Genomic DNA, 13,786 nt, shown 5'->3' on the forward strand with positions numbered 1-13,786 from the left:
CAGTACAGTGGGAACACATCTTGGCTTACACAGACAGAAGACAAAATAAAGCAGCAAGCCAATTTCTGCCCTTGGTTTAGTTTGGCAGCTATGAGGTTCACACTTTCCTTTGTAATCCAAATATAAATTTCCAGGAGATGGGAGGAGGCCCAAGACAACAAACACTTACATGCGATTGTATTTTTAAGTGTGATAAAAGGCTAAATTATAGTTTATAAGGGATGTTTTTGGCTGGGGTTACTTTATTTGTCTTGGCCTTTATTTTGAGAAAACATTAAAACATTAAAAGTGGATGGTAGAAACAATTGTATATTGAAATTGAAGTCATAGCAGCCTTGGCTGTAGATCAGAGAAAATCACACCACCAGGAGAGTCTGGTACCCCACTTCCCCAACACACACACACACACACACACACACACACATACACACACACACACACACTGCTCTATCAGGATTGAGATGTGAGGGAACAAATACTATACTTGTCCCTGCAGAGGTTGAAGGATGGTGACCCAGCCATCTAACACTAGCTGTTTCTTGCTCAAGGCTGAAGCTGCAGCTTCCAGTTGCATGTGCCTAGAGCTGCAAGCCTCAGAAAACATCACCTCATTCTTCCTCACTCTCCTTCATTCCAACCCTCACATCCTACTTCCTGCCTCCATTCACTGTCTTCTGGTCCTTGGCCAACAGAAAAAGTAGTTGTATAGGAAAAAAGTGGTTGTAGAAATTCTCACTCTTCCAGTACTTGCCAAGCAGGGTTTTGAGGGGTAACAGGAGCTACCTTATTCCACCTTCTTGATGCCCAGATTCACACAGAACCCCTATTTCACTGGCATGAACATTAAAGTCCACAATATCTGGGAAGATTCCAGAGCTCAAAGAGTTAGCACTGTGGTGATTTAGTCCACATAGCTGCCTCCAAAACAGAAATACGACACAGAAGTCAGAAATCCTGCCTCTCAGAATCACTGGAAAACTACAGTTCAGAGATCGAGGACAGTGGAAGGAGCCATGGGACACAGATCCGAGCTTCACATTGTGAGCACCTAACTGACCCTGCAGATGATGAGCAAGAGGCAGGCAAGACAGGGCAGGGGGCATTGACTCAGAAGATTGGAGACATTTCATGCTTTTCCCCATATACTCCCAGGAACACAGACTGTCTCCTTGCTATCCCTATGTTGCTTTGAGAATGTTGAAGCCACCATGGGACTCTTCAGGGACCAAAAGAAACAGGGTGAAAAGGCTGGCAAGATGGCTCAGAAGGTAAAGGCTCTTGCTGCCAAGGCTGACAATCTGAATGAAATCTCTAGAACCCATATTGTTGAAGAGGAATTGGCATTCTCAAGTTCTTCATTGACTTCCACATGCATGCTGTGATATATGTGTGCCAACTCACACATATACATAGATATATAACAGGTGATAGATACATGATAAGTGAATGATAGATGATAGATGATAGACAAATGATAGATAGATAGATAGATAGATAGATAGATAGATAGATAGATAGATAGATCTTTTAAAAAGACACAGAGGGCAGCTTGGCAGTGGTGGTGCACACATTTAATCCCAACACTTGAGAGGCAGAGGCAGGCTTATTGCTGTGAGTTTGAGGCCAGCCTGGTCTGCAAAGCAAGTCCAGCATAGTCAAGGCTAAACAGAGAAACCCTGTCTCGAAAAACAAACAAACAAAAAATACACACAGGATATTAAGGAGAGTCTGGGTTTCTGAGCCCTTCCTTCAAGTTTCCATAAGGCAAAAGAAAGGGTACATGGGAAGTGTGGTGTGCAATGCATAGTAGAATATGTCTTGCTACTCATGTGGTCTCAGACCTTGGAGAGTTATTAAAAACTGTATATCCCCACCTCGCCTCCCATCCAAATTCACTCCCTTCCTGTCTCTCATTAGAAAATAAACATGACTCTAAGGGATAATAATAAAATAAAGTATATTACATCATATGAGAAAAACCTATTTTCAATAAGAGGAAAAACAAAACAACAACAAAGGAAATACCAGATCTATTAGCCAACATTAAAACAAAAAAAAACAAAAAAAAAAAAAACCACCTTGATATCTTGACCTAACTCATCAACAGCCTGAAACTCTGCCATCTCCCAGGTGATCTACATGTTCACTGACACCAGAGAGAGGATCATAGAGATGGAAGAGGAAGTTCTTTTATGGCTAGGTGAGAGTGGAGGTGGTCTGGTGGTGACATTCAGAAAAGAGAGAGAAGGCAAAGGAGTCAGGAGACCTGGGAGGCATGGTTGCAGGGAGAAAAGTCAGGACTTTCTAGAATACCAGTGTAAGCAGGGTCAAGTTGATATGCATAGCACATAGGCCAAGCTGGCTGGGGTTCACATCTGCACTGTATCTGTACTACATTGGCTCCTTGATTCCTCCAGTATGAGACTCACATCCCCAGCCGACTTGGATAAAACCCAGAACTGATGGCTCAAATGAATGTTATGTAGAAATCCCTTTGCAGCTGCTGGAATGCCACTCTGCAGAGGGCAAGTGGGTTTGGCCTGTTTGAGGTAGGATTGGGGAGAAGCAGGTCTTATGAATGGAAGGAGGTGAGAGGACAGTGTCCTTCTCACAAACGCATCATGCTAAAACCACTCCGAACACAAGCAAGGGGAGCCTCAGCATCACCAACCTACCTTTCTTCACATACACAGCCAGAGAAGCTGTGCCATTGCTCCTCACTTTCACCTGGCACTGAAGGCTTCTGAAGCTGGTTGCCTTTGAGCTTCCCACAACATCTTGTTCCTGGAAGTAGGAAAAAAGCCCATTATCATCCAGACTTTCTCATAGTTCAAAGCAAAGCAATGCATAGTTACCAAACTCTGACCACAGTTATCGAGGGGGTGCAAGGAAAATTAGTGAGGACCTCTATCTCTAAGTTTTTCTGGCCGATTAGAGGGGCATACGTGTGAACAGCAAGCTCCCATCAGCAGCATTTCTCATGAGGGCTGTTTAGGGGACAGAGACTACAGGATGGGCTCCTTGAAGACACTGGCTCTTCGTGTTTCCATACAGAAGAGATGAAGGCATGAGGAGGGAAGGAGGGGACATAGGCATCATTAAATGAAGAAACTGTGAAGACCTGAAAGGGATGGAGACTGAGACCCAGAGCTGCGAAAACCCTTCTTATCCATTCTAGTTGTACCCTGATTGGGCAGGTACATATGATGCCAGATGGGTGGCTAGACTTGGGAGGCTGAACCCCTGCATTGTGGCTCTGGAATCTGAAAGGAGTTGGAGCTGAAGAGCCCGGGAGGCTGTGAGAGCTGTTGGGAATGGTAGCCTAGCCTGGGACAAGGTGGACCAATCAGATGTAACCAACATCCAAGGTCCACCCCTGCCTTAAGACTGAACTGAGAGCCCAGGGCCCTGTGGAAGAACTTCTTCATTTTTCCATGCAGGACTTCCTGTGACACTTCATGCTGGCTTAGTTATAGACTGGGGGAGGGGCATAGCATCAACATAAGAGATATCCATCATAGTAATGTTCATAGCAGGGATTGTCCTGTGGTCTTCCTGAAAGCCTTCTTCCATCCTCACAATCTCCTGTGATGTGAGTATAGGATTATGTTACTGTGTGGGTTGTCTGAAGGGCCTGTGGGCTAAAAAGCAGAAAACAAGTGGGAGGAACTGAGTCCTGACAGCATTCCACTTACATATAATAAGCTGCTAAAACTCTGAGTATAGCCTGCTTTATGCACCTGGCAGGGCATCGCCCATGAACACTGTGACACAGGCGCATGGAGAACAGGCACACACCGTGCCTAGGGCAGGTGATGTCTTACAACTACCATGCACTTGGGTGTTTTAAACTGAAAGCACTTGATGTGGGTGGTACACATCCATACCATGGATGGAAATCACACTAAAAGATGCAGATATGCATGACTCACGAGGAAGTCGGAGAAGGAAAGAAAATTCATTATGTCAACATACACACTAGATAAAAGAGGCTTACAACATATAGACCTTTTCTAAGAGGACACGGAAGAATTTAAATGGACAAAAAGGAGACTTGTAAGATCAGGCATTTAGGTCACTGGGACCTGGGACTTGATTTTGGCTGGATGCTCTTCTGTTCTAATGCAATGGTACCACCTAAAATGTCCTCTCATCCAATAGCTTTCAACTGTGGAAACAGCAACCTTATGTAGTTCTAACGATTTTCTAACCTTTTCTTTTTTTTAATTTTCAAAGCATAATCACACTTGACTTCTGCAATGGAAGCAATGCTGGAGTGCAGAACTCAGGGATCAATAGCCCACAAGAAATCAAGATATCTGATGGTAATGTACGCAATGGCAGAGGACAGGCTACTTCACACTGCAGCCCGGTCCTGAATATCAGATGCTATGCTGTTCCTTCTGTCTCTTCCTTAGTAGATCTGGCCCACCACAGCTGCCATTCCCAGGTTCACCAGATTGCCTCCACAGAAGCACCAGACCAATGGTCTAACACATTGGAAAAGAAATATAGTTGTATACGGCTGTCTCAGCTCACCTGATCAGAAGTCACACAAGCAAAGTTGTTCCTTGTCCAAGAATAAAAGTCACATGAAACTCCTGACTCTGTTGTGGACACTGCAAGGAAGCTGCAGACCTCATCATTGGCACAATCTGCAAGTAGCACAACAGAGTCACCTCTGGGCTTTCAGGTGATATTGAGGGTGGGACAGATCCATAGCCTGCCCTTACCCTCATCACGTACTCATCCCCACTTCTCTCTCTCTCTCTCTCTCTCTCTCTCTCTCTCTCTCTCTCTCTCTCTCTCTCTCTCTCTCTCTCTCTCTCTCTCTCTCTCTCTGTCTCTATCTCTATCTCTATCTCTATCTCTATCTCTATCTCTCCAAGTCTTCTGTCCTGGGGCTACTTCCTCATGTCTGTCCAACTTGGCACTGGCCACCCAGCTCCCCCCGCAACACACACCATTTGTTCTAGAGATAATTTTGTTAAGCCCCTACATCCTGCCTTGTGTTATGTTTGCAATACAAGCAAGAACATAAGTTTAGCCTAGATAGAGACATTACCCAAAACAGATCCTTACTCAGTGGGCCATTAAAAGAGGCATGTGGCCATCTTTGCCAGCTTTTACATCTGCTAGCCTGGGTTTGAAATTAAAATTTGTCACTTGCTAACTCCATGCCATTGAACAATCTATTCACACTCCTAATGTCTTTTTCTCGTCTGTAGCTTACGATCAGTATGGGGTGGTTGTGGGGTTACTAGAGGACACCTGTAGAGGGATGCTCAGTGAGCAGGAGTTGCTAGTCCCACCTCTCAGTACGCAGACTGCACACATGCATAATACACACGTGGCTACATCCCTAACACTCAGTGCAACACTTGGCAGTTAGCAAATATGAATAAACTGCAGAGAAGTTAGAAACTGCACAAAAAAATTAATAAATCAAGTTGCCTATAGTGTTTTTTGGCTAATTAAAATTTTCATCATATTGAATAGTGGAGTTTGCCCTGTCTCTCCATGTGCAAATTTCCTCATCTCACTTACCTGCCATGCACTGCACCAGTGGGAACTCAGCACCAGGGACTCTGGACTTGACTATCACAGGAGAATTGGCATCAGCGATCACCTTTGATTCTGGAGCTTTCTCAAACTTCTGCATCACTAGAAATAACACAGATCCATGAGATCCAAGCCTGAAGTGTGTTTAAGACATTTGCACTATCAGGTCAGGCTAGAAAGTCCTGTTAAGGTCAAAATGTCACTGGATACATCTTCACCCTTGGTCACACAACTATCATATGGAGCGATTGCCATCAAAGGGAGCCTGCTGCCTCACTCTAGTACTCAGCAGTGTAACTCGCTGTGTCTCCTTTTTTTACCTTATTCTCAGGAAGTAAAGGGAAGAGTTAACATTATATTGGACTTTTCATCTCTTCTCTTCTCATAATTAACTTTTTTTTTCATATCTAGGCATCTCTTTCCCTGTCTTTGAATGCTAATTATATTGCATAGTGATTACATTGAAAACATACTCCCCCTAAAACAATCTGGATCCTTTCTGAAGTAAGGTAAACTAATTTCATGAGACAGATCAAATATGTGCATATGAAGTTTTGCAAATTTGTGCAAAAATGTGTCACGTGGCTCCTGCATTTTTCAGACTGTATTTATGCAAGCGATAGATTGTCATCTGTTTCTCTAGCTACCATCAACACACTTGAGGTCCATTTGGTGGGACTCACAGAGCCACCTGCTCATGGAACTAGATGAGTGAGGAGGAAAAACAAAAGATAAATTTCCACAGCTTTATGGCTTGGAACACATTCCTCACAAAGGGTAGAAACATGAGGGTGACAGTCAAGGAAAGAGACCCGCCTTCCAAACTACAAAAGCTCCAGTGTGCCTGTGCTGCAGGTTTCTACGGATGTAGGTCCTAATTATTATATACATCCAATCCATTATAAATGAGGCTTATACCTACATTGGTCTACACAGGTCAATATATCCATGTTTTTAATTAGGAAGCAGAAAAATGCAAGTAGATAATACAGCAAGTAGTATTTTCTCAGCTTTAACATGTAAAATATAAAAATGCTGAAGTGTTAATATAAAAACAACATGCCTTAAGTTTTCTGATACTTTGATGTCGAAAAGGTCTGTGAAACTGTCATCTCGGTGCACAAAAGGGACTCATTGGAAGAGACAGGGATGAGAAAAGAAAAAGCAGGAGTCAAAGGGTATTTGCTTGTTTATAATGCATAGTTGTATGAAAACTTTTAAAAATGAAGAAATTAAACATTTTTCAAGTTTACAAAGGGCCCCTTCTACACTGGCTGCTGAGCCAGGTGCCTGGGTTCGGCCCATGCTCAGCCTTGATCTCCACAACTCACCTGCCTTTTCTCTTTGCTAAATTCCTTCTTACTTTGTTCATATTCTAGAATTGACAGTCTACCAAATACCACAGCAGACTCCATCCAGTGTCACTCAGGCCGGGTTGGATGGACTACATGTTCACATTCTAGATTATAGTAAACTTTACAGGTCTGCCCATTTCTAACAAAGTCTACTAGGAGTGCAGGCCATTTAGGTCTCTGCTTAGAGACTCTACATGAAGGGTCTCTCATGGAGACCGATTGTCACAGTGCTTGGGTTGCTATGAAGATGTTCACTGTCAGCAGGGCAGAGGGGCAAGTGAAATTTAATTTGAGGATTTGTATGTTCCATTGTATCAGTGCAGAGTTTTAGAATGTTGTAGAGGAAGCCTAAGGGTTAATGTTAAAACAGGATATTTTTGATTATGGCTTCTGCACAGTGAATCACGCCTATGTATGTGCCCACTACCCTCCAGGGTAAGGGGTGTACACTGATCATATCTGAACCCTGGCAAGCTGACACAGTGACCAAGATACTACCCATGTTCAGATGGGTCAGTGGGTGGATAAGATGGGTAAGCTGGATGGCTCGATAGACAACGTGGACAAGTGTAGGGTTAGCAATGTAACTTCAGCCCTGGGGAATCAGGAGACTGTGTCATGATTATAAAATTCCAGTGGAGAGATATCTCTATTTAAATATATGGTATGGTATACAAGAGCATAGCATGGGTCAACAAGGTCAGAACTGGGGCTGAATCTAAGGCTAAAGAGAAGATAAACTTGTTTCTCCTGGTCAGGGTCAGGTGAGTTTTCTGAGTGAACCAAGGCAGCTGTAGGCACTGAAGACATACAGACAGCAGCCATGGGACAAACATATACTAGCTCTGGAGCCAGACCTCAGCGTACCTCCTAATGTCACCTTTCTTTACTGGCTTTGTGACTTCAGGCACATTTTTAGCCTCTGAGAGCCCCACTGTCTCAGTCATAAAAATCAGTAAAATGGCAAGGAAGAACTGACCTATGGTTAACAAAGTTTGTCCTCTGTGAGGACTCTCAAGTTTCAAGGCTTATGAAATTGGCGACAGGAACTCAAACCACAATGGGCTTTCCTTCCTGGCAGACCTGTAGGACATGGTTTTAGAGAATTCCAGCTGTGAGAAGAAATTAATTAATCTATCCTGTCATCAAGTACATATCACTCTGGAATAAATCAAAAGGTTAAAGTGAGCTATGGTCCCACAAGGACACATACTTTTAAGAGGCTGGAATCCAGAGAGTTGGTGCCATATTGTAACCTGTCTTTTCCTGAGGGGCACATAAACAGAGAGCCTTAGGAGACACTGAGTGAGGATAGTTGACTCTTAAAATGACCATGCTGGAACATTATAAAGAAATTACTGGGCTGAGCAGGAGGATGAGGGAAGTGGATAAGCCTAGGATATATGAATGTAGCCTGCAGACCTGGGCAGAGGTATCAAGAAGACACTGTGAGAGAGTGGGGAGGCTGAACTCTAAAGCCTGTGTGTGTGCTTTCTGGAAGGAAAAAAAGCCTCCAATGCGTGACTGCACTTCCCCTCCCCAAAAGACAGGTCCTCTCCTATGTTGGAAGGGACACACTGACATGCCCCAGAAGACCTGTTTTTCAACATAGAAATACAGCCTTTAAAAAAAAAAAAAAGCTGAAGATGCCATGAAAACTGAGCAAAAGTCAGTGCCTCGGGGGCACCCTCTCTAAGCTGTCAGCTGAGCTGTGACTCCTGAATATTTCTTATGCTGCTGGTGAAAGCATCCTTTTCATTCTGAATGCTGGGCAGAGCAAGCTGCAAATGCCTCACAAATTGTGTGCAGCCACCTTCGCACTGAGCCATGGCAGGAACAGAGGGCTCAAAGTACCTAGGCAATAATCTCTGAGTAGCCAATGAGCTACATGGCTGCAGTGCATGTGGCATCACCTCTGTGGACATGCTGCAGTCACCTGGTAAGAAGTCACCACCTGGTCTCTTAAAGCGGCTGCCAGTTCCATCCACCTCCTGTGGCTGTTAGCCCTGCCCACAAGAAGAGAAACTGAGAGGGGAAAAGATGCCTGCACAGATGAGATGCCTCCTCCCGATGGCCTCATTCAATTCCTGAGCCTACCTGATGTAATTAGAGGAATCTGAGTAGAGGCAGGGATCAGTGTAATAGGAAGGACAGGGTTGAGGGAATAAGGCACATCAGAGATTACACCTAGTTATGTTGTATTCAGCTAGGGGTTAGAGATAAGCACTTGAACATTCATTGTTTCTGTGTCCTCTGCTAAACTGCTGGAGAAAATAATCTTTCCCCTTAGGATGCCACAAGTATAATGTGGGGAATGTGTAGACTCCTGGCACAGTGAGCTCACATATGCCAATCTTCTACTTGGAGTTGGCCAGCAGACTCACTCCAACCCCAGCTGGCCCAGTGGGAAAGGAAAGCAAGTCACAGGACCTCAAATAAAGGGAGAAAGTATGTAAAGAGAGAGCTGAGTCCTAAGAACTCAGCACACATGGGCCATGGCCATTGTTTCAACACTACTCCCACCATGCCTCTCCATAAACAGAGGGGGAGCAGGTGGCAACAGCTTCTGAAGCCTGGCTTTCTGAAATATCTGTCACCTTTGTTGGACACAGTGAGCTAATGTACTTGGTACCCAACTCATATCCTCAATATTGCAGATGAGGAAACTGCTGCGGATGAGTGAGTATCCAAGACTACACCAACAGCAAGGGAACCTTTGGGGACTCATCCACTCTGACACCATGCCCTTCTCTTCTGCTCTGCAGATACTTATCACACCTTGTCTGGGAGGATGTGATGGCATGCCTGGGACCTTCTCATCCACTACCTCACTAAGGACCTCAGGTAGTGCTTGGTGAGCGTTTGTTGACATTATGAGATGATGTTGGTTCTTACAATGTCCCAGAAAACAGACTAGGGACACTGGTGATAAGAGACATCAAGTAACGCATCCGAAGTCACGCCATAAGGAAATGATAGAATAAGGATGGATACCCAATGATTCATCAGTATCCATCTGAAAGGGAAATGCTACCCAGACCCACAGAGGCAAGCTGCCTACAAAAGATGAGGCCTCAGCAGATCAACAATCATAAAAATTCATCTCTTTTTCTTGCTAAATTTAAATTGCTCAGGGGTAATGTTCATACAATTCGTAAAACTTATTTTTTAACGATTCAATGACAAAAAAGAAAGCACAAAATAGTAATAGGTCTGAGTGGTGAAGCAAGTCTTCACATTTTACTATTCCCTCAACTTCTCCGGAGGTGAAAAGCTTTTGGAATAGAGTTGGAGGTAAATGGCATCTGTGTGTAATCCCTTTCCTTAGGTCACGAAGACCCAGATCCCAGCAACCACAGTGGATGAAGCAACCAGTACATACACAGACACTGAGATTCCGAGAATCCAGCCTCTGTCTGTAACCACTGTAGCCTCTGCCCCTCGCTGTCCACGCAGAAAGCTTTCCCACTGTCCCTGTCCCTCTGACTGGCTTGGTACTGGCCATCCTGGTCACACTGTAGGCCAGCCTCATTCCTCTGACAGTCAGTGACACCTGGAACAACAGATGGACACAGCAATGAGTAATAGGACTCTGGGATCCTCTCCTTCTCTTCCAACTCCCAGGACCCCTGGCCTGTGGTGATGGCAGAGTCACATGGTGAACCCAGACATTCTAGCTGAAATCTCTTAGTGTGCCCACCCTCAGCAAAAGATGCCACCCTGACTCCATGCTCACCCCGTAGAACACCTTTCATATAGACTCTGAAGCCTATATTTTAGAATCTAATCTACAGTGTGATCGTAGTAGGAGGTGGGGTTTAAGAAAATGATGTTTTGAGGGTAGTGCCCTCACACATGGGATTAGTGCCCTTATGAAAGAGGACAAGGGAACTGGCTTGCACCTTCTGCCATGTAAGGACACTTAGAAAGCCACCAGCTATGGTATTTTCAGTAGATGCTAAACCTGCTGGCAACTTGATCTTTGGCTTCCAGACTCCAGAGCAGTGAGAAACAAAGTTCTGTTGCCTGTAAAAAAGACATCCAGCTCATAGCAGTTTAATTAGCTGCCTGAACACACATCTCCAGACCCCTAACTTGGTCTTGTCGGATGCTACAGTTCTCTCCTGGAACTGATACTTCTCCTTCACAGTGGTAAGATTGGTCAGTGTTTGTGTTGCCATGTGAATATGTGATTACTGACTACATGCATCCATTTGATGAAAGCTCCATGAATGCAGGACCAGCAACTCATTGCATTGCCCAGTGTCTAAAATGTACACTCCCCTTCAGCATCCGTGAATGCAAGCAGGAGGTGGGTCCAGGGATGAAGACCTCTCTATCCCTGTGTTCAAGTTACTGCCTCTTCCTGGAAGTCCTTTCTGCACCTGGCCTGTTGTGTAAAGATCAGTTCACTACAGCTTCACAGAATATCAACACAACACCCCAAGTAGTGTGTATATGCATGTCTGTGCATGCTCACACGCATTTGCTATGGGCTTGATATATCTGCCCCAAATCTTGTACTGACGTCCCAGTCTTTTGTGTAATAGAATTTGAATGTAGGACCTTTTGGATGAAGCTTTGGGAAGATGAGGTCAGAAGTGGCTTCTCCTTCAGAGTGACGCAGGCAGAACTTACAGTGAGTCTTTCTGAAAGCTCCAGTGGTGGTGGTCGTTCTGCCCCTCGGGCATGGGATGCAGGTGGAGCTGCCTGCCTGCTCTTGGTAGGTGCCAGTAGGGCAGGGAGTGCATCGCCCATCCTGAGAGAAGCTTCCTTCGGGACACTTCACTAAGGGCACAAACACAGATGACATCAGAGTGAGAACTTGTTTTATGACCACAGGCAGGGTTTGTAGTATGTGTAGAACTGTAAAATCAGCCTAGGATTTCAGTGGCACAATTAATGAGAAGCAGGTGGCCTCAAATACTAAGGAGCCAGCTATGAAGAAGGCAGGCTTTCCAGAAGCTGAGGATGTGTGGGAATTCAGACAAGACTTCAGATGTGGGTCAAATGAAGTAGGGGACATGCCAGGAGCACATTAGAGAGAAACAGCCTGTGGGAAGTTAACACTAGAGACTCGAGTGATAAAGGGGGGACCAAGCGGAGGATAGTGCAAACAGCAAGTACAAAGTCCCCAACATGTAGTGGCAAGAGAAAGGCCAAAGCAAGCCAGCCAGGGAACTAGAGATGAGATTACAAAGGAGATGAGACAATGGGAAAGATGAGGCCCAACCATATCTTCCCAAATCTAGGTGTGTGATGGAGAATGAAAAGTGCTGGCAGATTGGGTGTAGTCCCACTTCTTGCACCATTCTTGTGGTCCTCTGATGTCATTTTATGCTGTGTGACATGGAGTCCACAGTAAGTATTGGGGTGTAGTGGTCATGAACATACAGTATATCTCCCAATGCCAGACTAATGTGTGCACTCAACAAATAACACTTACTTTTATTTTTAAGGAAAGCCTTCCTGGCAGCCACCTTTGTGCAAATGGTGCCTTCTCAATGAGCCAATTCCAGCAATTCTGGCAATTTAGTACCCTCTCACTGTTCTGCTGTGGCTGCTGTCCCTGCGCATCAGTCACTTACGGCGCTGTTCACATTAGGCAATGGTGGGACAAATTGGGTGTGCAACGGACAACATTAAAGGTGGCTCTTGCTATCAGGCCTGTTGGATAAATTCTGTGGCTAAGAGCTCTCATCAATTTGCCATCCTGGATGTTGTGTCTTACTGTTACCCTGCTCATCTGCTGGTACCCAGTGCTTTCTGCCCTTTAACATCTTCAAACCTTCCTCGTTTCTCTTCTCCAATATGATGTAGGCTGGGAACCCAGAATCCCAACCTGAAAAGACATGTATCCCATAAGGCATTAAAGCTAGAACCCTCAGGAAGTCCACTGTAGAGCAAAGTAGGAATCAGCCACCCTGACTCAGATGGTTCAGAGATACATGGAGGATCTTCTGCCTTTCCCTCCTTGTTCAGGGTTGTATTGCCAATAATTTGTCAAGTAACTTCAAAAACTGAGTTTTGCCCTGCATTGGAGCCCTCAGTGTGTGCCTGGAACTCGGCTGTGAACATGCTGTGCATTCATGTATCACCACTAAGAGTTAATATCTAGCCAATCTCACAGGTGAGAAGGCTGGCCCTGGGGCACTCAGCCATCACTTGCTACAACATTCTTCTGGAAGGGGGGGGGCAGGGTGAAATAAAGACACATTGCAGGCACAGTGCCAACTGTTTTCCTGTGTTGTCTAACAGTCCTATGAGAAGGGCATCTTCACTGACTTGGAAGCGAAGCCATGAAATGGCAAAAAGTAAGCACAAAGTGGTGGTGCAGGTTGAGGTGGAGCCAGTGTCCTAGGGGTTGCTGCCCTGGTGTGCACATACTTGCTATCTCTGAGTAAATCAGAAACTCAGCCGCATTTTGGGAGCTGCACAGAACTTTACAGTCCACCTTACCAGTGGCTATCCCTCTCTGAGCATGGAGTTTCATTATTTGCTTGAGTCAGGTTGATTATGACTAGTTGGGACAATTTTTTTCATGTAAGTGCCTCTAAATTCAGGACTAAAGGAAACAAAAGCTCTCCTGGCCAATGCTGTCTTCACTCAGAGTCCTGATAAAGACAGGTCTCCAAACCACAGGCTCCTGTCAATTTGAGAGTATGCATGCTCCTTCCCCACTGTGACTGTCCCTGATGTAAAGGACACTGTTGTAGGGCATAATGAGGCAGAGCCTTGACAACCATTGTCCTTTCCTCAGCAAGTGGCTCCTCTCAAGACCAGGAAGTGCATCATGGCCTCTGAATGCTCACTTTCACCTTCAGCTGTGTCCCTCCAGCAGCCAGAATTATTGAAAGCTGTGACAAGCA

At 45.0% G+C, this 13,786-nt stretch overlaps 1 protein-coding gene across 2 annotated transcripts in view; it reads right to left on the reverse strand.

Annotated features, from left to right (window-relative positions):
* Tg (thyroglobulin) overlaps nt 1-13,786 on the reverse strand; it is a 175,191-nt gene that overhangs the window by 126,013 nt on the left and 35,392 nt on the right. For both annotated transcript variants that reach the window (XM_051159577.1, XM_051159576.1), the window contains exons 21-25: nt 11,556-11,705; nt 10,300-10,470; nt 5,548-5,664; nt 4,540-4,655; nt 2,676-2,784 (exon numbers count right to left, since the gene is read on the reverse strand). In XM_051159577.1, coding sequence (XP_051015534.1) covers nt 2,676-2,784; nt 4,540-4,655; nt 5,548-5,664; nt 10,300-10,470; nt 11,556-11,705 — 663 coding nt within the window. The remainder of the gene's footprint in view (nt 1-2,675; nt 2,785-4,539; nt 4,656-5,547; nt 5,665-10,299; nt 10,471-11,555; nt 11,706-13,786) is intronic.

Source organism: Acomys russatus, chromosome 17, assembly GCF_903995435.1.
Source record: "Acomys russatus chromosome 17, mAcoRus1.1, whole genome shotgun sequence".
Classification (NCBI taxonomy): Eukaryota; Metazoa; Chordata; class Mammalia; order Rodentia; family Muridae; genus Acomys; species Acomys russatus.